The following is a 24,871-nucleotide window of genomic DNA, read 5'->3' on the forward strand; positions in this document are numbered from 1 at the left end:
CGGTGGGCGGGTATGAGTGGAGCACGCCCCCTTCACCCTGGTGTCGGCGGGCGGGCGGGCGGGCGCGCGCGGGGGGCGGGGGCGGGGGCGGCGCGCGCGCGCGGGAGGTGCGCGCGCCGGGCGCCAGCGCCACTGCCGCGGCTGACTCCGGCACGCGCCCCAACGAGAGCGGGGGAGAGCGAGAGGGAGGAGAAAGACGCGGCGAGACCCGCCTCGCGCACCCTCCGGGCCAAACAGGGCCCTCTCAGACGGATACGGAATTCTCAGTAGCTGAGGCAGGAATAGTAGTAGCGGCAGGAGCAGCCTGATGGCGGCGGCGGCGGCGCTGAAGCGGGAAGCGACCTCTCGCTCCTCCGGGTCCTCCCTTCCTGCAACCGAGATCCCAGCGGCGGCGGCGACGGGCCCCTGGCTCGGAGGAGCGCTGCGGCTGCTGGTCGCGCTGCTCCTGAACGCGGCCCGGGCCGAGAAAGAAGGTGAGGTAGACGCGAGCGGGGGGCGCCTCCCTCACGGGCACCCCTTAGCCCGGGCGGCCGCGGGCATTTCACAGGAGCGCTCCCCTCACGATAGCCACGCTCTCGTGTACCGCCCTCAGATTCCCCCCTCCGCTCTGCTCCCCTCGCCCCGGGTGGCTAGATGCCCCGTGTGCTGAATTCCCGGGCATCTGCGCGGTTTCTCCCCCTTCTCGCTTCCCTTATACACCTCCTTGCCCGCTGCTTCGGTTGATTGTTCAGTGCTCCCTTCCTGGTCACCCTCACGGGACCCTGAGCCACGTACCCGATATTTCCATCAGCATAGCGTCAATATTGCTAGCATTGATTATTATTTTTCTTCCCCCCTTCTTTTCAAAAGAAAACGATAGTGAAGTTTCTGAATATTTCCCTGCTATTCTCTAAAGTCATTTGCTGATATGTCCTCACACACGGTCCCACCCTCCCTTCTCGCTGGTCTCTCAACAGCTCCCGTCAGATATTTCCCATCCTTTCCTTTTCTTGGTGCCCTTGCTCTGTCTCGTCCCCTCCCAGCCGGGCTGCCAACTCACCGGCCGGCCCTGTTATCCGCTCCACCCGGCTCAGGACCTGCCACAGCTGGGCCTGGCTCTCCCCGCTTTGTGGCCGGGCACAGATGTGGCAACTGCCGAAGCTCTCTGCTTGTTTGGCCCTGCTCATCCCAAATGCATTTGATAATGGAGTAAAGTTGCTGTTTTAATCCTGTTTTACTTTGAGGATAGAAAAGGAACGCTAGTACACTTTGCTTGATCCCCCAAAGGCAAGAACAGAGACTGCACCATCCACAGCCAAGGTTGGACCTGGCTTGTTTGTTTAAAAATGCTCCTCTCTAAAATATTTCTCCTGGCCACCCTGAGCCCCTGTCAGATTGTACTTTGCCCCGCTGGGTAGCACTTTAAAAAAAAAAAAAGAAGAAAGCCTGCTGAGGTTCCTGGACATCACCACATTTAAAAAACAACAATGTGCACACTAAAAAAAAATTTTGGCATCCTTTTAAAGCGTTGGGGGGTGGAGATGATGCCTGCCTGGTTGTAATGATGTGTGCGTGTGTTTTTTTCAGAAACTCTTAGAGTGTTTTAGATTGAGAAGTTAATGTATAAAGTATAGTAACTCTTACGCAGCTTTATATAAAGTTGCATTGGCTTTGTTTGCTGATTGTTCCAGGAGCAAAAAGAAAGGAGGGGCAACATCAGAGTGCATGAACCCCTCTCCCCAGCCTCAAACTGGTACCATATAAAGATATATTGATATATACAAGTGGTTTTGAAAATCTCTAGGAATGTATATAACTTTAGCATTTTTATTTAATTTAATATATTTCTATGGTGCCCCTGAAGATTTATTTATCAAGACATATCAGGCAATTCACATTTTTCAGTATATCTTTAGTTTTGAGTACCACTTTGAAGTTTTACGTCACCTCTCCTTCATGGCCAAATAAATGTTTTAGCGATGGTCTTTGGGCAGCTAAGCATTGGAGCTGTTCACTAGAGCACACTGAAGGGCAGCAGAAAAGTGGCTTTAAGCCAGGGGTTCTAGCCACTGAAGGAAAATGATAACAGGTGTCCTTGGAGGAGGGACATATCAAATAAACTACTAAATGTGAGCCATCTTCCTGATAACTTAAGGCAATGTATAGTAGGTTTGTGAAGGAAACATTAAGAGTAGGCATTCAAACCCACATTGTGTGAGCGCAGGTAGAATTTCTGAAAACCAACCTCCTTAACTTTGGTTTGACACAGAAACTAATCAAGCTGAGTTGAACACTGTATTGACCAGTGTCGTTTAAGAATTATCAAAATATCACAATGTGCTGAACTTTCTTTTCTGGTTGCATAGTTTATAGAGCCCAAGGAGAATTGCCATTATCTTTTCAGTGGTTTGTATATAGACTTTGTGTAGAGATTTTGCTGCTTCACCCTGTTTAAAAATTGCCTTTGTGTATAGCTAGAACTTGCAAGGTCAGCAGTTAGTCTGGCAATGTCATTGATATTTTTTTCTGATTTGTTCAGTTAGTCTACTCTCTGATTCTCTGGTAGTTCCCAAGCCTACAAATTGTTTGGTGCTTTCAGTATCCAAAGGAGGAAAATAATTGTTCTGAGGACTTGACATGGTGCTTGTTATTTATAATGACTGTGAGAGTTACTCTTTCTACCTGTGTATCTACATTTGAGTAGCTATGTGCAACCTCCCCAGTGCCTCTGTTTTTCCAAGGCAAGCTGAACTCTGAGAAGGATCTTCGATCCTCTGCTTGCTTACACATGGTTACTTTGTATCATCTTCGGTTCTGACCTACTGTGCCTTGATTCTTCTGCAATAGTGTTGAGCTTTCTGGCTGTTATCTTGCCACCAATCTTTCACAACCCTTTAGAAGATAGAGGAAAGGTATTAGCTTCTTCAACTAATTCAGGTGTATTGCCATCAACAGACTGCTTGTTTTCCTGCAAGACATGTGCCCCTGTTCTTGTGGCTTGGCAGTTCATCGCTTTCAGTCTAATCCTTGACTGATGTCTGCTGTGGTGGTGACTACATAGTAGGAGCTACCTGTGTTAGGATCTCAGTTCTTAAATGTTGTTTCAAGTATGAGCTTTTAGGAAATTGGTAGCTTTCCAGTTTTAGAACCTCTTTAGAGTCGTATCTTAGATCTGGACTTTTAAAATTATGCACATAATAAAAGGTAGTATGGAGACTGGGTTAACTTTTTTGGTTAAGGTGGTCACTGCCTTCATAACAGAAAGAGGAAGATTGCATGTAACTAAAGGTTTAACTATTTAGCAGTTGCTGCTGTTGTTAATCAGACTTCATAGAAGACTCTTTTACTCAGTGCAGTGTTGAACTTTTCTGGTCCTATGTGACTTGAAAAGCAGCTAAATTTTACTGCTTTGTCAGTATATTTCATGTTTTAGAAGTAACACCTGATTGTGACTGTTAGTGGGCTGAAAGATAAGTGTTTATGCTTGAGTCATGATTAGGAGTTTTACTTTTTATTTGCAATGGAAGTTCTTTGGCCTGTACTTGTGTGTCATGAACACTGGGAAATTTTAGGTAGCCTGGGCCTGCAAACAGGATATGTGTCTTCTAGTCAGAAACATTGTATATATGTTCACCAACTAAGTTTTGGTTTGATCACAAAGCTGAAATGGTAATTTTCTCAAATTGTAATTTACAAATATTGTTCTGAAACACTTAAACAAGCATTACATAAAATTGTATCACTTTCCCTTGCTTTCTTAATTGTCATTTGAAAAAATAATCATCTAAGTTTTTCACTTTTGCAGAGTATGTGAAAGTTGTAGTTGTGGTTTAGACAGGCAAGTGCATACAGATGTTCTGGCTGTGCTATGTCTTGCTAGCTAAACAATTTTGCTGGGTTTGCAGTGCGAATACCTATTTGTGTTCCAGCCTGGCAGTTTGCCACTAGACTGGTTATCTGCATGGAATAGCATTTGCCCTCAGGCATACAGCCAAGTGGCAAGCACAGAAGCATGCCCACTTCTCTTCTTGCTGCCTGTTTACTCATGGCCCTCCCAGCAGCCACCATAGTGTTGCTAAATGCAACAGATTACTCTGGTTGGATTTTTCCCTCCTATTATAAAAGAGGAGTGAGAAAGTGCAGTGGGAGGGGGAAACAAGCAACACCAAAGAGAAACAAAAACTAGGTGGGCCAGGAGAACATAGGAGTACCGCTTTTACGTGCAGTGGGGGAGAGGAAAGGGGCCAGGCAACTAACTCATCTGAAACCAGGCTGGGGTGTCATATTTGTTATGCTGTACTGCTTGCCCCACATGTTGTGGTTCCTATAAACCCAGCTTATTCTTAATGTACTTTTTTGTGTGAACAGTATCTTCACAAAAGATCAGATTTCAAAGGAAGTACTCCTCTGTCAAGTACAATATATCCTAGATAACTGCACCTTGCTTTCACAAAAGAAAACAGCTAGCTGGACAAACTGCAGTCTTCAAAATAGTAAGCTGCTTATTAGAAATAAAATAGCTGGGCTAGTCTGTCTATCTGGGGGGGGGAGTTCAAGAGCAAGTCTACAGCTCCCTCATGAATGGCTTGGGAACAAAGGTGCTGTGTAGGACCTATCTGCCTTAATGGTGCTGGTGGAAGCTCTTTATTGGCCCCCTCTACCTATCCATCTGTGGCCTCCAGTCACTCCTCCTAGCATTCCTCCTTGTGGTCTGAAACCAATAGTTAATCTTTCAGACAATCGATAAGGAAGATGCACAAATGTTAGTAGTCTACTGTCAACAGCAATGTTAGAAAGGAAGAAGGTCCACTTAATGTAACGGTTGAATATGGCATAACCACTTCCCACAGAAGAAAGCAGTATCTCTTGTGAGCTTGAGGGATACATCCAATCTGTACCCAAACCACGCAGTGGCCTGGTTCACAGACAACAAACCCCGGGTAGTCATGAATGAGCCAGTGTGCTAGTCCCTGCACTCGATTGCTCCCACTGCTATAAAAAAGTAAAGGTGTCCCCAACCAGTCGTGTCCGACTCTAGGGTGCGGTGCTCATCCCCGTTTCTAAGCCGAAGAGCCAGCGCTGTCCGAAGACACTTCCGTGGTCATGTGGCCGGCATGACTGAACACCGAGGTGCACGGAACGCTGTTACCTTTCCCGCTGAAGCGGTACCTATTTATCTACTTGCAATTTCTTGCTTTCGAACTGCTAGGTTGGCAGGAGCTGGGACCGAAGACGGGAGCTCACTCCGTCACGCAGCACTCGGGTCTCGAACTGCTGACCTGCCGACCTTCCGGTCTGCAGTTCAGCGTCTTAACCACTAAGCCACCGCGGCCCTCCCACTGCTAGTCCCACTGCTAGTCACTGCTCCCACTGCTATAGGGAATGGCTAAACAACCCAGGGACACTATGTCCCTGGGTTGTTTAATGTGATGTCTGAACCTGGAATTCTGGCTTTCCTTTCCCCCGACAAGCCAGAGCTAGAACCCAGGGTTTAATAGAGTAAATGGATTGTTTAGCCACTACCACTAGATTGTCCTTGCATGCAAACCAGGCCTGTATGTGAGATCTCATAGTGCTGCTGTGAGCAGGCCAGCCAATCTCCAAGGTTGGCTTCAGTAACAGCTCCTTAAACAAACCTCATAGTGGCAGCAGAGGGCAATACAAACAGTAATGCTCTAAAGAAGTAACACAATTTACAATGTCTCATGTATAGACAACTTTCTGTATAAAAAATATTGAATGCTTTTTTGTGTTTAATCTATCCTGCTAAGCACAGGTTCTTTGAAAAGTAGTAGTGAGGATTTCCCCTTGGAACTTCCTTACATTTTTCTGGGTTAGTAACACTATTATCAAAAGAAGGTTCTGTTTTTCACAGTTAATTAACACAAAGTTGCCAGCTCTTTGAGTGTTCCCCCCCCCCATGAACACTTGTAGTTAAACAGCAAGCAAGACCTAGTTACATGTTAAGCCATGTTTAAATAATACTATTTCACAAGTAATTTTCCTGTGATCCATGTTGTTGTAGTGTTTACTGAAAAATCATCCCCATCTGGTAACATGATAATTTCATGTACATATTAAGTTACAGGTATTAAAAAAATATGCTTAAGCCATGTTTAACCCTTCGTATACTGACCTAATGTATTGTATTTGCAAAGAGAAGGGAGTGGAGGTAGACTGTTTAGAAAATGAATGCTGGCTTAAACTCATTAAATAAAGAATCTGTACAATGCATATTGAAACAAGTTGAAGCTGCTCAACCTTAACATATAGATACAAGTGTATTTGGGTTCTTAGTCTTATATCATTAGCTTTCATAGCAACAACAAACTATGCACTTCTAAATTATTTTTAATAAGGAGCTTCATAAGGAAATGCAGTATGGCTTTGAAATATTCTGAACCATCTGACATGGATGTAAGATCAGGCAGCTCATTGACCACTGTGTGAACAGAATGCTGGACTAATGGAACCTTGGTCTGATTCAGCATAGCTCCTCTTACGTTCTTATGTAAACATTATAGGCTTGGATCCTAAGTTAAGTTAACAAAGTTCATGGAATGATAGTTTCCTATCTCCCCACTTCTCCTGGTACCCCACCCCACAAGGTTTTTCAAGGGACTGCAGAGGGGAGGAGAAAATGGGAAACTTTCCTTCTGTGAACCTCCTTAACTTAGTGTCTTAGGATCTGAGCCATAACACTGCAATACAGTAATATTTTAAGTACATTCGCACTCCTAGTTGTGTTCTGTGTGCTGTTAGAGTTTCTACAAGCTTTCCATGGTCTATTGCAGGCCTCCCCAACCTGGTACCCCCCCAGATGTTTTGCACTTCCAACTCCCATCAACTCCATCCAGCATGGCCAATGGTCAGAAATACTGGGAGTTGTGGTTCTAAACATCTTGGGGGCACCAGGTTGGGAAAGGGTGAGCTATTGGATATTGGAATGCAGAATGCATTAAGTTTCTCATTAAATGCATTAAGCATCCTAATCTTGTGTATAAAAAACACATATAAATTATCTTCTCCCCACTTACCTTTGTTCTTTTCCCCATACGTCTTGATTCTACCACACTCTTTTTATGGTTTTATCTGTCATTTCAGGTGAATTGTTCTTGGCCTTGTGCTGTGCACCAGAATATTAAGCATCTTTGCTAAACCCTATATATTTAACACGCATGCTTGACTAGTATATTGATTTAACAAATATATGGCTTCTTTATCATATTCCTGCTTCTTGCTTTTGAGTTTATTCAGGCTGTTTAGATATTGTTTTACTTTCCTGCCTTCCCTCCAAGGAGCTCAAGTTGGTGTATATGGTTCTCCCCTTCATTTTATTTTCACAACAACCCTATAAGGTAGATAATGATGAGAGTGTGATTGGCCCCTGGTCATCCAGCCAGTCTCATGGCTGAGTGAGGATTTGAACCTGGTCCCCACAGTCCACCTGTGTGTGTTCTGTACTAACTATGCCTGAATAATAACTTCTTACATTTCTATTTCCTTCCTTACTACTTTATCCTGTTTTCAATATGCATGCGCCCCCAACCTAGGCATATTTACTCAGAAATATGTCCAAATGAGTTAAGTCATACTTACTCACAGATAATTATGTATAAAATGCAGCCTTAATCACTTCTAGTTGTTATATGTATACATTCATGTTCAAGGACAGTAGCATCTGTATTGAAGCTTAGGCTTTTGAACACTTCATTGCTTGTATTTAAATTACAATGTTGTCTAGTCCTCTGTATAACTGAAAAGGCCCATGTGCAGCGTCTATTTCTGTATGCAATGAGATAATTGGGGAAGTGGGCAAAGGCTGATGCATGCCTAAACTAATTCAAGAAAATGTGGTGATAAAAAGGAAAGTGGTGTAGTAGAAAATAGCCTAATGCAATTATGGCAGATTCATCTTTTTACCTTTCTTGCTCTCTTGTTTTTCCTACTACTATATACTTGGCACATTTTTTCCCTCAGACTTGTTCTTTATATGGGTCTGATCTCATTAGTGACACGAATTAGAACAAGATATCACAGGCAAACCTGGTCAAAAGCTAATTCAGGTCTTCCCTTGTCCAACGGGAGATATGCTTATATTACAGATATAATATCCAGGGACTGGGGCTGAAGCTTATAGGCAGAATACAAAGATTATTTGTTTGTGGCTGAGTTTTCAGCTCTGAACTGAGGACTTAGATACAGCTCATACTCTTCGAATGTTGCGCTACCATACCTTGGTGAAATGTATATGGGACTTTGAAATAGCCCCTAGAGTACTGGTGGCCAATCACCACATGTGCCTTGAGCCCCTGAGGACTTTGCAACAACAATAAAGGAGAAGGCAGGAACAAATGGCTTTATAGCTCTGTATTGCAGGCTTATGGGGCCCTGCAGCTCCTGCCCAAGGATTGGATATCTCAAAGAGGTAACTTCAAGCCATATTGATGACTTAGTTCATCCTATGTGACCAGCCACTCATGAACTGTCTGCATGCTGTACTTGGCTCTTGGGTTTGTTCTTTTCTAGATTAGAAACATTTACCATTGGGATAGTCTTGTGAGCAGCCTTAAATCTGTGACTGGATAGACCCTCTCTGAGCAACTTACTGCCCCATATCTATTTCTTTCTCATTCTCTCTCTCTCTCTCTCTCTCTCTCTCTCTGAATTCCTGCTAGTCTGGCACTTCCTTTAAGTGTTGAACCTGTGCAGGCTTGGTCCGTCTTTGCTTTGAATTTAAGAGGGGTAGTTGTATGCTATTAACACTTACCTGCTAACTAGTTTTGGGTAGAGCTGATCATGAGATAGGACTGACATAACTATGGTATCTGCTGGACATATTTTAAGGAGTTCTGCTAATTCTTTGTAGTGGGTTATTATGTTAATCACCTATTTTCTTTCCTGTGGCATCTCACAGTGTTAGATATCTTTATCCTGCTCAGCAGGATAAGGCTCCTGTGTGAGATCATTTGGGAGTTTGGAATAACCTTCATTTAGTGTGCAGGTTAACCCCTCCCTCTCGGACCCCCATCAGAGATAAGTCCTGAGTCTTGGTGTTTATTCAGTGTTCGATAATGGTGATGAGTTGGTGGGCCAAGCTGTCTAAAGCTGAATCCAAATAATTATTTTATGATCTGGAATGGGATATAGGAGCTCCCATTATAAGTGGGGTTGTTCACTGCATTTCCTCAGTCTTATGCCTTGGCATTCATTGTTGATCTTGAAATGTATACTCCAGTTAGTCAAATGTGTTCCTCAAGATATACAGGCAGGGAATTGCTCAGCTAAGGATTGGATATGCAGTTCGCACGTATACCAATATCTTCTGAAGGGGGAAGCCTCGCCCACTAGTATGTGTGCTTTGTAGTGTTTCTCTGTTGAACGTGTTGCTCAAGCATCCACAAGTTTTAAAATACTCGCTGAACTCTTCTGTGAACTCTGCCATATGATATGCAAAAACTGGCTTTGTTGCTTGGCGGAGATGTTAATCTGTGAGCTGGCCTAGCATTAAAAAAAAAAAAGAAAAGTATTGGCTGGTTCTCATCTAACCCCCTAGACTTGTAAAAAATATCTTACACATCTGCTACTGGCTCAGACCCCAATTAAACTATGAATTATTTTTTAATGGCAATTTAGTTTTAATATAAAATGTGTATTGAGGATTGTTGTTGGTAGCACAGGAGTACATCCACATAGGGATAGAATCTTGGGCCTGCAATAATTCCCAGGGTCATTATTTGTGATATTTCTAGCCCACTCTTCAACCCAAAAAAGGTCCACAAAAATATGAAAATCTATGATGAATCAATGATGAAAATCTAATAGCATAGTATAAAATATATTCAAAAACAAAACATGTTAAAGTGCCAAAAGAAGCATCAGCAGGGAAAACATTGATTCATTAAAGCCCAAACAATAAATAAAATAAAGCTATTTTCACATGACACTTAAAAACTAATAAGGAGCTAGGCAAGCTTCCCTGTGGTCTGAGTTCCACAGCCTTGCTGCTGCTACCAAGAAGGCACTGTCTTGCACCATCACTTTCTGCACTTTTTTCAGAAGGGGCTTGCTGGGAAGGGTCATGTTAATTCCTGTGATATCATATATTTACACTTATCCTTTAATTCATCTATATATAAATTGAAATAACTGAGTTTTAACATCTTCTTAGCGGAACTACTTCATCAACAGAGTAGCTATTGTAGCATTTAATTAGTTTTTAAACACACTGGGATCATTTGGGTATGCAGTGTTTCATTTTTCTATATTCACATCAGTTCATCACAATGCTCTCTTAATGAAACCCTTAAACTAAAACACACATGCGTAATGGCAGGAGGAGGTTGAAATGCCACAGAACTAATTTCTTTCTCCTAGGAAAAATATGAAGCATGAATTAGCATAGGTTGTAGGAGAAAAAATTACATAACTTTTGATACCCAATTGGGGTAAGTTTTGACTCTAAAGGTGCAGGAAACTTAAGATCATGGAGGACTTAATGGAACCTAGTGGTTGGCTGGCTGACTAACATTTTTCTTGATCAAGAGAACAACTTAAGACAGCTATGTATACACTCTAGAAAGTGCTGAAGCTAGAATGCTGTGAGGTTGGTTGGCTGTTCATTGCTGATATATATCTATTTCTCAGCTGCCAAAGATTACCATAATGACATGAAATCAGAGTGCAATGTTACGGACTTACTTCAGAGAAACTACTTCGGTCCTTGGTGTAGTATGGTGTTGCACTATAAAAGAAGCCGTTATACGTTTGCATGCTACCATCTTGTGTTACCATGTCTTTCCATTCAAGAACGCATTTTGGGAATGTTGGGCATAGTGCTGTTCTGTTGTGTGCATGGCAAGGCTGTAATAATGATGCATAGTGGGAGCGGACTACATACATTAATGCACACACACCCCGTGCTCCCCAAAACTTGGACTTCTGAGAGCCAGAAGCCTCTAATATCATTTGCCTGGTGAGTCCTATAAGACTCAAATGGTTTATTTCATCGGTGAGGGTAGAAAATAATTCTAAAGTTTTACCTATAGTTTTATTTATTCGTGTCAGAAGCATCACAGTTAAAAACATACTATAACACATAACATTTAAAGTATAAAATGTAGAAACTAAAATATATAAAAATTAGACAACTCTTGCCCCAAAACTAGAAACATTAATTGCGTTCTGTCGCGCTATCATAAGGTCCTCATGTGTGCATTGGTCAGGGCACAAAGGGTAAGTATACATATGTGTTGTTATCTGCAAATCTCCGCAGTCGCATAGGGCGGAGATCTCTGAATAGCCCCATTTATTCAAAGTATCTCTAGATCTTGTTGCGCCCGTGTGCAGTCTATTCAATGATTTCCAAACTTCCCAGCTTTCATCGGAATCAGGTGCCAGCTCCTCTGCTGGTTCCATCCAGTGTTGATTCTTTGTAGCTTTCCATAAGTCCATTCTACTTTTGTATTCATCAAAGTCTTCCTCGATTTGAGGAAGCTTTTCCTGGATTTTAATCTCTGAGGAGCTGGTTGTAGGCCGAAAAGAGGGTGTTGTTTGGATATTGAAGATTTAAGCCTCTCTTTGTATGCTGCTGCTTCTCTACGACCAGCAGGCGGGGAAATGCCAGGCAGGGCAATGCCAGCTATATGATAGATCTTATCTAGAGAAGTAGGTTTTAGACATCGGGTAATGATTCTATTTTACAATGATCTCTGCAGTTGTACAGCAGCACAAAACAACTGCCTTTTAAATTTTAAAGGAGAGGTAAATGGAAAATTCTGTATGTTATGAAAACTTGTATTGTTAACATGACAGTTTGAAGGGGAAAACTTCAACACAGGTATACTGAGAGGGAGACAAAGAATGATTGCATTCTAATTAAAGAAAAGTAATTAAAAGAAATTTTGTGAAGAGACATGAAAGTACATAGCTGCTAAGTGTAAATATAAAAACAGGGCTTAATTTTGAACTATTTTTGGTGGTATTCTCTTTCATCTGAAACACTATCAAGGGGTTGTAACATTCTTTTGAATTTGTGCCTTTATTTTGGACACATGCTTTGGGAACCCTCCTGCACTATTAGAAACTTCATGTGTTTTTGTTTTTAAAATCAGTATTGTTACAACTTCTACAGGACAGTGCTGCGGTTACTGACAATAGGAATGGAGTACGGCAGTACTAGAATACAGTCATTAAGCCATAGTGGGCTGTCGTGACATCTACATTTGCTAGGTGCTGGAAACATTTTGGGACAAACTATGTCTGTACCAAAGAGATGGTTCCATTTTGGTTGTAGTAGTGGTGCTAACACCTACAACTTTTAAAAAAGGTTGTGGAGCACCTCTTAAACAGTCTTGTGGTGGAAAGCTTGACAGGAGCTGAGAAGCATCTGACTCTACTTTTTAACCAATACCTTAATTGTTGAGAAATATCATCCTGAAATTGCAACTGTGGAACTTTTTTGGGAAATTTCATTCATATATATATATACACACACACACACACACATATATATATATACACACACACGCGCGCGCGCGCACGCGCGCATATATATAGAATTTAATAGTGTTGGTGGTGGTGACTGAGCAACACATCTCTAACCAGGAGCTATTCAGTATTAAAATCAAGGGTTATCTCCCATCTCATTGGTTTTATGTCTTAGGCACAATCCTGTGCACACTAGCTTTGGAGCAAATCATATTGAACTTAGTGGGACTTAGTTCTGAGTAAACCTGCATAAGATTGCACAACCATTTCATATCTAGAAATTTTGTCTGCCAGTATCGGAATATAGGTTTATTAAACAATGTGAAGATAACTGATGCCACCCATTATCAAAACACTCTCTTTTGGCTGCCCCCTAGTCTTATCTCCAACTCACCAGTTTTAGTCAAGGGGATGCCAGGATGTCCCCAGTACTACATTAGTACTCCATTGTCTCTGCATGCTTATCATTAGCTTCTATTCTATCCTGTCCTGCATTAGAAGGTATGAAATATTCAGATCATTCCACATCCCCTCTATCATGGCAATCTCTCGTGACCGAGTAAGATTGTCTTCCAAAGATAGAGTCTATATAGATAACTCTTTAAAAGGATTAGACAGATTCATAGAAGATAGGTCAATCAGCACATTACTCTCTAGCAGTGGGTCTGCAGGTGGCTGTAAAGGCCGATTCTGGATCTACACAGCCTCCCACCGTGAGGACATAGGTTTCCAGGTGGAAGGCGGTCACAGTGAGGGTTTGCTTGACGTGCCTTCCACTGAGCTCGTTTCTCCCTTTCGCTCTGTACTCATGCTTCTTCAAAGTCCATAGCGCCTTTAATATAGGCTGACCTCCAGTTGGAATGCTCATGAGTTAAAGCTTCCCAGTTCTCAATACTTATGTTACATTTATCCCCTCCCCTCTATATCAGTTACCTCAATAACAGGGCATGGGTTATTTGAGGGTGGCCACCCACGTTTGGATGACATGACAAGACAAGAGTCCCTTGCTAAGGCAACAGTCCTATATACACTTAAAAGAGAGTAATTCCCATTGAATGCGGTGAGACTTCTGCATAAACATGCATAAGATTGCATTGGAAAGGTGCTACGTAAACTTGCCAGATATAAGATAAATGATCGGGTTCGGTTAGGGCCTGTAACTGATTAAAAAACAGAAGATAGAATGCAGGTAAATGGACAGTTCTCACAGTGGAGGGAAGTATTAAATTGTGTTTGTAAGCTGCCTTGAGTGCCATTTTTTTGGTAGAAAGATGGGGTATAAATCAAATAAATAAATAAATATTAGTGAGTCTCTCAAGGATCTGTATTGGAGCAAGTGTATTTAGTCACATACTTCAAGATGAGGCTGGACAGCCATCTGTCAGGGATGCTCTGACTTGGATTCCTACATTGAGCAGAGGGTTGGACTCAGTGGTCTTATAGGCCCCTTCCAACCCTACTATTCTACGATTCTGTGATATATGATCTGGAATTGGGGGTAAAGCAGTACAGTGGCTACATTTGTGAATGTCACCAGACTGTTCAGGATGGGTGAAAACTTAAGCAGTTTGGAAAGAGCTCCTAAAGGATCTCCAAAGTGGGTGAATGTGCAATAAAATAGCAGTGGAGATACAATGTACATTAGAGCAAAAAATCTTTAAGTTGACACAGCCTCATTCAGACATAGTGGTAAGCCATAGCTTAAACATGGTAGAATCTGGCTGGCAGATTTTCAAACATTCATTTGTTTCACCTAATGTTGATTTGTTGTGCCCCTATCTCCCATGTGAATACATGACTGCTGTACTGAACCCACTGCATTGCCTGAGCATTGGCAAGGTGTCACTGTATCACCAGTTATCTTACCATTCGTTGAATGTGGAAATGGAGTAGGGAACTCAAACGCTTCTTCCTCCTCTAAGATCTCTAAGCAAAAACCAGTCCTAAAACATCCTTCCTTTCCTCCCTTCCTAGATGCTCTCTATGATGGTATGCTAGCCTTCTTTACTAACTCTTTCCAGCCCCACAAACAAAAGTCCTTTCTGCTGTGGTCAGTCTTTTAATACAAACGAAGTGTGTTTTTTGCAGTACTAAAACTTTACTGGTGAGCAAGCAGAACAACAGGTGTCAGCAACAGCGTAGGACCTGAGGATATAAAAGACAGTTTAGCAGGATGTGAGTGGGTGTTGGTGGTTGGGGAGCCTTTTAGGTCAGATTGTACAATTAGTGTTGCTATAACTTGCTAAGAGCAAAAGTGTGCTTTTAACATATATCCTCCATTAGGTATGGGTAAAATCACCTGTGGTGCCTGTTAAACAAATTTCCCCCTTATGGTGCTATTGCAGAACTAGATAGCCAAGGAGGAGAGGGAGACCTTGTCAGCAAGGAGGTGAATGGAGAAAGAAGTCTGTTCCCAGGTACAGTACAATGAGGGAGGAAGGGATGAGTCTGTGAAAGAACTAGCAAGAGTTTTGAAGCTGAATGAATGCTTTCGTTTATGAGTTGCTTTCCCTATTGCCTCAGTAGCCAGGCAGGCAATAGGGTTGGAACAATGGAACATACTAGGATTAAACCAGGATACCGAATTTGGATGTAACAACGAATCATATGTAATGTAAGCTGAAATTCAGAAATCTTCAAATAACTTGGTCCCAAACCATTTAAGACTTTAAAGGTCAAAAACAGCGCTTTGAATTGGGCTCAGAAAAGCACCGGTAACAGGTGCAGCTGGCGCAGTATAGGCGTTATGTAATCTAATCAGCTCACCCCTACCAATACTCAGGCAGCCCCATTCTGCACAAGCTGGAGTTTCTGAACTGTCTTCAAAGGCAGCCCCACGTATAGCACATTACAGTAGTCCAGCCTGGACATGACTGGTGCATGGATAACTGAGGCAAGGTCCATTCTCTCCAGATAGGGCCACAGTTGGCATACCAGCCTAAGCTGGTAAAAAGCACTCCTGGACACCTCAGCCACCTAGGCTTCCCCAGTTAGCTCAGAGTCCAGGAGGACTCCCAGACTGTGCACTTGGTCTTTCAGGGGGAGTACAGCCCCATCTAAGACCAGTTGTAAACCTCCATCCGAAGTAGTTGGTTTCCCAGCCTACAGTACCTCTGTCTTGTCTGGATTAGGTTTCAGCTTTTTCACCATCATCCATCCCAAAACAGCCTCCAAACACTGGTTCAAGAGTTCCACAGCCTCTCTGGGATGTGCAGATGGAAACGAGAGGTAGAGCTGAGTATTATCTGCATACTGATGACATTTCAGCCCAAACCTCCTGATGACTTCCCCCAGTGATTTCATGTAGATGTTAAAAAGCATGGGGGAGAAGATAGAACCTTGCGGCACCCCACAGGCTAATGGCCATGGGGTGGAACCGAAGTCCCCTTCTGAGACAGCTGTTCCAGAAAGGACCGGAACCACTTTAAAACTGTGCCTCCCAAGCCCAATCCAGATAAACAATCCAGAAAGATGCCATGGTCGATGGTATTGAAAGACATTTATTTTGTAAGAAAGACATCAGAAAGACTTCAGATTAGTAAATCAGAATTATATTGACTTATTCTGAGGTGATGTGCATATTAAAGCAGCGATCTTTAGCACATTTACTAAAGAACAAAGTTCATAGAACTCAATAGGACTTAATTTCTAAATAAACAAGTGTAGCATTATGTTACGTGTTTAGAATTAGATATCTTATTGCCTGTTAAGGATACTCCCAGCAGGAACTAGAGCTAAAAAAATGAAATTTATATGCACCAAGATAATTATTTTAATTATAATTACAGTCAGGGCCAGAAATATTGGAACAAGGATAACTGTTTTGGCAGTTGGCCCCTGTACACCACCACATTGAAGTTGAAGGGAAACACACCCAGATGGGAGTGAAGTCAGGACTTTCAGCTGTAATTCAAGGGGTTTGACAAAAGTGGGGCACTACCCATTCAGGAAGTACAGCCAGTGGCATGCACACACATCCATCGTTGGTGGCTCATAAATAATGGAACAAACCAACATCATTTCAAACTTAAGGATCGCCTTTAATACCTGGATGAAAATCCTTTGCAGTCAATGACTGCCTGAAGTCTGGAACCCATGGACATGACCCAGTGCTGCTGAGTGTCCTCCCTCGAGATGCTTTGCCAGGCCTTTACTGCAGCTGCCTTCAGCTGCTGCTTGTTTGTGGGTCTTTCTGCCTTCAGTCTGGTCTTCAGTAAGTGAAAAGCATACTCTATTGGGTTGAGATCAGGGGACTGACTTGGCCACTGAAGAACATCCCACTTCTTTGCCTTGAGAAACTCTTGGGTAGCTTTTGCTGTATGTTTGGAGTCATTATCCATCTGCAATATGAAGTGGCATCCTATCAGTTTGGCAGCATTTCAGCTGGATCTGAGCAGAAAGTATAGCCCTATGCACTTCAGAATTCATCCTGCTGCTTTTATCAGCAGTCAGGTCATCAATAAACACCAGGGACCTGGTTCCATTGGAGCCATACATGCCCAGGCCATAACACTGCCTCCACCATGTTTGACAGATGATGTGGTATGCTTTGGATTACGAGCTGTTCCTTTCCTTCTCCATACTTTTCTCTTCCCATCATTCTGGTACAAGTTAATCTTGGTTTCATCAGTCCAAAGAATCTTATTCCAGAACTGGGCAGGCTTCTTTAGGTGTTTGCTGGCAAAGGCTCATCTGGCCTTTCGGTTCTTGAGCGTTACCAGTGGTTGTTACCTTGTTGTGAAGCCTCTGTCTTTACATTCATAAAGCCGTCTCTGGACTGTAGATGTTGACAATGACATGTCAACCTGCCTCCTCAAGAGCGTTCTTGACCTGACTAAATGTTGTGAAAGGGTTCCTCTTCACCATGAGCAGAATTCTGCAGTCATCCACTTTAGTTGTCTTCCGTGGTCTTCCAGGCCTTTTGCCGTTGCGGAGCTTGCCAGTTCCTTCTTTTTCAGAATGTTCCAAACTGTTGTGTTGGCCACTCCCACTGTTTTTGCTATGTCTCTGATGGGTTCATTTGGTTTCCTCAGCCTAATGATGGCCTCCTTCACTCGCATGGACGCCTCTTTGGACCTCATGTTGGGAGTTCCAGTGAACAGCTACCAAATGTAAATGTAACACTCAGAACCACCTCCAGGCCTTTTATCTGCTTGATTGGTCGTGGGGTACCCAGGAAACAGGCCACACCTGGCCATGCAGCTGCTTGTCAGCCATTCGTTCCATTACTTATGAGCCACCAACAATGGGGGGGGGGGAGTATGCCACTGGCTGTCCTTCCTGAATGTCCAACCCCTTGAATTACAGCTGAAAGTCCTGACTTCGCTCCCATCTGGGTGTGTTTCCTTTTAACTTCAATGTGGTGGTGTACAGAGGCCAACTGCCAAAACAGTTATCCTTGTTCCAATATTTCTGGCCCTGACTGTATGTCAGATCTTTTAGTTCAATTCTATTTTATTTAAAGTTAATCTAAACAAGCAAGGTTTAGTGTTAAATCTGAACCAGGTTCTGTGCTGATAGGTTCTGAACTGGACTAGTTAATGAATGATCTTGGGGTTCAGGTATGGTGGATAACACATTGGAAATGTCAACTTTATGTGCAGTAATTGTTAAAAGAGAGCAAGAGAGAAATTCCATGCAAGGAGCTATTAGGGAAGAGATTGCAAACAAAATGACCACTATCCTAATTCCTTTATATAAATCTATGGTGTAGCTGCACTTGGAATACTGTGTACAGTTCTGGTTGCTTCATCACAAAAAGGATAGAACTGTAAGTGGTGCAGAAAGGGGCAAACAGAATTAGTGCTTTGGAAACTCTTTGCCCACAAAGAAAGGTTGAAAGTGTTTGGGCTTTTTAATTTAAATGAGGATGGACATGAGAAAGTGGGTGGAGTTTTCCTTTTTTCTAATAGTGGAACTGAGGGTCACATAATTGAAATTAGTTGGTAGTAGGTTCAGAAATATAAAAGGGAGTAATATTTGAAACAACAGAGAGCAATTCTATGGCCACTAGTTACTGTCGAGGCGGCCATAGGATTTTTTGGTGTTGGGGAACCAAGGTTGCCTGACCTCAGTTTCTAGAAATTGCACTCCCCACCCCTGCCCCCTCATAGCTGGTGCGTTTCTTTCTGTGCTGCCGCCATCTCTGCTTGTAAATGGAGTGCAGACAGGGCGAAAAGGGGGCAGTCCCAGGGGAGGGGAGGAGACCGCGAAAGCTGCTTTAGACAGCTTCCTATCGGGTCTCTGGGCCCCTTCCCTCCCCCTTTCCGAAGCCGCTGCTAGACATGTGAAAATGTGCATCTAGCCCAAGTGTATGGCATCTGGAGCACAGAGGAGAGTATCCCCTTCATGCTTCATCCACCTTGCATTGGATAGGAGTCAGCCTCCAAGTTCAGAGGCTGACATCTATCTCAATAATATTGTGCCCTTAATTAACATATTGAATTCCCTGTCAGCACGGCTGTGTTCAGACATCATATTAAACCATGGCGTATCGTGATGGGAGCAAGCTGCTGTGAGTCTTCAGTTCACATGCATTACCTTCCCTCCATTGCAGTTCTGGGGAGGAATTTGGAAACTCTCACTTCCATTTTTTATCATCCATGGTTTAGCATTCCAACCCTGACAAACTGGGTTGATTCACATGATCACTGCAGCCTACTGTGGCTTATTTAAGCCACAGTGGGTTGTGGTGCATGCCGGGAGCCATTTTGAATATTCAACCCCTGGCAGAGTGTTGCCATGGTTTGTCATGTCATCTGAACTCAGTTGGCAAGGGTTGTTTGAGGGTTAAACAACTTCAAATAACCCCACTACAGACCGTGGGTTATTTGAGGATTGTTTAAACCTCAAACAACCCCTGCACCTGGGTTGAGACGAAACGACAAACCATGGCACGCGCACCCCACCCCCCCGCTGCGGGTTGACTATTCAAAACAGTTCACGGCATGCCCCACAACCCACCATGCTAACCCAGTCACTGTGGATAATCTTAACTATGATTTGCTTGAAACAAGCCAACATGTTTTTAAATTGATTTTATATTATGTTTTATATTGTATTTTAAAGATTTTAATCTTTTGTAAGCTGCCAAATTGGCAGTATATCATCATCATAGCACATGGTTTGAAGTTGACTTGTTTCAAACAAACTATAGTTAAGATTAGCTGCAGTTTGTCTGGTTCAGATAAAATGACAAACTGCACTGAATCAAAAATGGAAGTGAAAGATTCCAGGCTTCTTGCAGTTCTAGCAGAGGAGAAGATGGCAGAGTGGGAGTGCGTAAGCCTGAGGCTCACAGTGGCTCATTCCTATAACAATATACAATGGACTATTAGATGTCCAAAAGCAGCCAATTTGTGATGGTCACTAGCACAGATGACTTTTGGAAAAAGTTAGACCTATCTCTTATGCATTTGTCTATCAACAGTTATTATCCATAATAGCTAAAGGGAGATGTGTTCAGAGATGATGTATGTCTGAATAGCAGGTACTGGAGAGAACTCTTAGTACATCCTGTTCAAGCCTTGTTAGTAGACCTCCTGCTCACATTTGTCTCGTTGATCTAGATACACCCTTGATCTGACCCAGCAGAGCTCTTCTATGTTCTTAACAAATTTTTAAAGTTTATATCCTTTGGATTTTAAATGTTTAGCGTGTGAGGAGTGGAGTGGAAACGGGATGGCAGCATTACAGTTCCTAAACAATAGATCACATGAGTTGATTTGAATGAAGGTTTTAATTTATATTTCTCTTGTTTCACAGCTTTCATCCAGTCAGATAGTATAATAGAAGTTCTGCGCTTTGATGAAGGGGGTTTATTACAGGTAAATACTTTTCATTCAGTAGAAATGGATCTGTGCTGTATTGCTTATGTATGCCATCATATGCCTTTAAATAGCCTGTTTTACCATGTGCAGTATTTTATTTATCACTTAATGAAGAAAAAATGGGGTTGGAACTTCAGCTCAAACATGACTCCCTCATCTTTTTCATGTGGTCCTTTGCAAGACCCAGTGTCTTATTATTTTGCCTGTAACCTATTTTGATGCCCCACAAGTAGGGATGGCAGAGAATTCCGCCACAGATCTCGGTGAGGCCGAATGCCAGTGCATTTGCCCCCCCGAAATCTGTGGCGGAACGGCTTGCCACCCCCCGCCCCCCCACGGATCCCCCCCGGGACAAGACTTACCTGGAGCGGATCTTCCGGGTGGCTCCGGCAGCGGCGGCGACTCTGGCGGCTGGTTTTCCGACTGGCCGCCGCCATTTGCAGGGGGGGCATTTACAGAGACGTGATAGGCTACGTAAGTTTTTACGTAGCCTAAAACATCTGGGTAAAAAAAAAAAAAAGGCGTACGCAAATGGCGGCGGCTAAGGCTGGAATCCTGTGCACACTAACTTTGAATTAAGACAGTTGAACAAAGTAAGTTACTACTTACTAAACATGTATTTGGAAGGACTATCACAGATGGCCATAATTTTCCAGAGACAAGGGATGGTAGCTACTGGGCAAGTTAGTGTTCGTCCCTGAGATATGAAGAACATGCTCTTTGGTAGTCATAAACATTCAGACGTTAAGAACTGAGGTAAGTGAAGGGTTAAAAAATAGGAGTACGAATGTCACAACATTGGTTAGCTGCTGCAGTGCCAGCCCTCCAGGGTAGTTCATAGGACACGTGCCTCCACAGAGGTAGGTGTCTGGTAGGAAAATACTTTTGAGGGGACAAATTAGGATTGAATCCCACCAACTACAGTCCTAGGATGGGAGATCTTCAGAGTGGATGTACTTCCTCCTTCATTCTTGCTGTCAGCTGTGCTTCCATTCCAAGGCAGCCTAGGCACTGCAGTGAACACTGTTTGCAGCCCTAGCACAAGCTCTTCTGCCACCTGAGGTGGGAGAGCAGATGTGCCATCGCCTGCCATTGCTGCTGGTGTGCCCCCCGTTGCCACTGCCCCCACCCCTGCCCCCAGCCTCCGTCTCCTCCCCACCCACCCACCGCCTCTGCAGCTGTCCCCCCCCCCCCATTCATACCTAGCTCATTGCTGCCGCTGTCCTTGCCCACTCTGGATCCTCCCAGAGAGAGCATCGAGCAACCAAGCTCTCTGAAGAGCCACATTGGCCAGGAAAGTGGTTGGTGCAGTTTTTCAGACAGCTGGTGAGGCCCAAATGCCTGGTTCTGAGGGGTCCTTCCGTAGAACCAGGTATTGTGGAGGATATTGTGGGAGGAGGGGTGTCCCTGGAGATCGCCTGCAGCAATCATACACCATTATTGTCATTACAGTGGGTTTCAAGGTTTACATCCCATTATCTGTGCTGCCTTCAAGACAGAGTTTCCCTGTTGGCTTTTGAAGGCCAAGTTGACATGGGGGAGAGAAAGATAGGAATGGAACATGGCTTTACCTCCCTTACCTCTCCTACTTCATAAGCACACTGGTGAGCTTTGGATTATGCACAGAACTCTTCCTTTGGGGTGATCCAAATTAGTAACTTGGGTCACCCCAAGCAAACTATTTAAAGGTAATTATTTAAATTACCTTTAAAAACGAGCTGCCACAATTTCCTTTAGGCTGATCTCAGCATCAGACAGTAGAATCCCTGTAAAATTAGGAGTGTACTCTTTCTTCCTTTCCCCCGTCCTCTTGTGACTTATTGTTTAGGACAAATTGCAGTGGGCTAGGAACATGTTACAGTCTCTGGATTGTGACATAATTCAACGTCAGTATTGGCAGAATCCACAATCTAAGGCAGTGTTTCAGAGGGGGAGTTCTGGGGGGCACTGTTTCACTTGCCCTCCTGGATCAGAATGCAAAGTCTTCTCTTCTAGCTCATTTCTTGGGGACTGGGTTGCACTTCCCTCTGCCTTTCTAGCATCAGAAAAACAGAGATCTCACAGGTGAGATGTTGCTGGGGAGAGGCATTAGCCTCTTCTAGCCCAAGGATCCCCAGAGAAATGTTGCAGCTTGTTTTAAAGCTGATTTAAATAAGGACTCGGAGTTATTAATTTGGATCACACCAGAAGAAGAGTCCTGTATAGGTTCTTTCCCTCCCCCATGTCAACTTTGTGTGCAAAAGCTAGCTTTTCTCTCTCTGCATTCTGTTGTGCTGCTATCTGGTTTCAGCCCTTCACGTTCGTATGGCATTACTGACTGATACGGCTTTTGGCCAGGCAGGGCTCTCTTTGTTGATGTCACAAGGCACTTGCCCTCCTCCAAGCTAGTTAATTATCCATATGTGTAAAGCACAAAGAACAAGGGCAGGTCGCTTGTAACTGTGTTTCTCTGAATGGTCAAAAGTGCATTCACATAACACATCCTCCATCCCTCCTACAGGTGCCTTGGACCTGTTTTCATCCTCTCTTGTGTTCCACCTGGCCACTGCATTGATCTCAGGAACTGAGTGAGAAGAGCAAGAGCCACTTACTTTGTGTGTGCACAGTGAGGGTGGAGGACTAGTTCCCCCCAAAAAAACTCAGCTCTAGAACAGGAATGGGAAGTAAGTAGATCTCCAGGTGTTTTCAATTCCCAGCATTCCTGATCATTGGCCTGTTGGCAGGGGTTTCTGGGATTTTAAGTCTAAAGTATCTAGAGATCTACCTTCTCCCCACCCCTGCTCTAGAACATTCCAAATGAGGCTCTGTGCAGGTGCAGTACCCATATGTGTGAATGCACAGATTACTACTCAAAGAACCACAGTTACAGACAAAAAAAAACCCTGTCCTTCTGGGCTAAGAGTTCAGCTTATAATCTTTGTTCCTATGAAGGATTTAGTTTAGACTTGCATGTTTTCATTTATCATCTTTATAGCAAGCTATATACAATTGGCAGTAGGGTGTAATATGGGTATCTTATATTAGAGTTTCAAATGGCTTGGTATGCATCTGCACCTGAGGTAATAATGAACTATCTTCAAAAGAGAGGCAGAGTAGCTGTTGCAGTTGGGTACTTCAAATTTTACAGTTCTGCTCTGCCATAATTCTTGCATCTGTTCAGACTCCTGCTTTTGTTGTGGCAATAGTATATTTGAATAGGTTTTTCTTCTGGTATTCAAGATGGCTGTTGTTCGTAATTCAACTTTTATTTAGTGTGAATAGCCCTACTAATGCAAATCCAAAAGCAAATGCTTTTTATTTTCCACATATTACAAGTTGGAAGGGGCTGTGACTTAGGACAGCCCTGCAGTGTTGTTCATACTGAATACTGCAGGTCAGGTGCAGTTGTTTACAATAACCCTGAAGTGTTCTCAAGAAGTATTAGGTCCCTTTTGCAGGTTGGGGGGTTGGGCTAAAGCTGAGAGAGTAGCTTACAACAACCCTTCAGTGTTATCTATTGCTTTTATCCCCAGCGTTGCAGGTTGGGCTGAGAGAGAAGTATACGACCACAATGCAGTGCAGCTCATTGTAATATTATTGCAGCTTGGGACTGTGCTGAGAGAGAGAGTAGCTATTGCTGCTTTTTAGACTGTAATTGTTATGAAGGATATTGCTTGTTTAAATAATTTAATGTCTGTTGTACACTGCCCTGGAATCCATTGGATGAAGGATGGTTTAGAAATATTTAAACAGTAAAATAGCTTACGGCAGGTCTGCAATGTAGTCCATTGTAAATACTGCGGGTCAGAGGTGGGTCTGAGGCTGGTTTGGATTCCCAGGCAAAAACACTAACATTTTGTTGCAGTGGCCCACTTGTTTCATTTCACATAATATTAAGATACAAATAGCAATGTTCAGCCAAATTAACAATTTTAGGTCTCACTTATTTAATCATTTGGGACCTAAGAGCTCAGCTTTGGCTGGATGATTCCAGAAACATACCAAGGAAAAAATGAGTTGATCATGATCCAAATATTTAAAAATATTTAACTTCTGCAACTATACTAGTCACCCAAAGAAATTGCAGCAGAAAATCTTGGAATCTAGTCCTGGCTATTTAAAAGCCAGTAGCATGGACTCTTGAAAACCATTCATTTGAGTAACATATTTTCATGCGTAGCTTTTCCAAGATTTTTTCTTTTGTTGTTCTGTAATTGAAAAGCAAGATTAAAAAAATTAATGTAACTGTATCTATATATCTTAACAGCCTGTTAATCTTTGAAATGTGGAGTGTTAGATTTGAGTACTAGAACCCCTCTTCAGATCTTGCCGCTCAACGTGGCAAGGTCAAGGACTGAGGGGACAGGACTAACACACATTAGGATATAGGGGAAGAGCCAGTATGCACAGTCCTGTGCCCCTTCCACCCTGTTCAGGTTTAACATCTAAACAGGGCTAATTTATATCATACCAACGTGAGAATCAAGTTAGAGTGCTGTGAGAGGAATAAAGCAGAAATTCTGCAGAAATTGTGCATGCCTTCATAAGGAGGCCTCTGGGATACTAAGAAACCCCTATATAGAGCGCGCGCGCGC

The 24,871-nt window shown here is 43.1% G+C and overlaps 1 protein-coding gene across 3 annotated transcripts in view; it reads left to right on the forward strand.

Moving 5' to 3' along the window:
* The first annotated feature begins 250 nt into the window (after positions 1-250).
* The window catches only part of TMEM131 (transmembrane protein 131), a 115,735-nt gene continuing 91,114 nt past the window's right edge, over positions 251-24,871 (forward strand). For all 3 annotated transcript variants that reach the window (XM_084844392.1, XM_084844395.1, XM_084844394.1), the window contains exons 1-2: positions 251-473; positions 20,233-20,294. In XM_084844392.1, coding sequence (XP_084700518.1) covers positions 308-473; positions 20,233-20,294 — 228 coding nt within the window. In that variant the 5' untranslated portion in view covers positions 251-307. The remainder of the gene's footprint in view (positions 474-20,232; positions 20,295-24,871) is intronic.

The sequence above is a fragment of the Heloderma suspectum genome, chromosome 3 (genome assembly GCF_057233095.1).
Source record: "Heloderma suspectum isolate Gila_16-S chromosome 3, 16-S_ref, whole genome shotgun sequence".
In the NCBI taxonomy this organism is placed as follows: Eukaryota; Metazoa; Chordata; class Lepidosauria; order Squamata; family Helodermatidae; genus Heloderma; species Heloderma suspectum.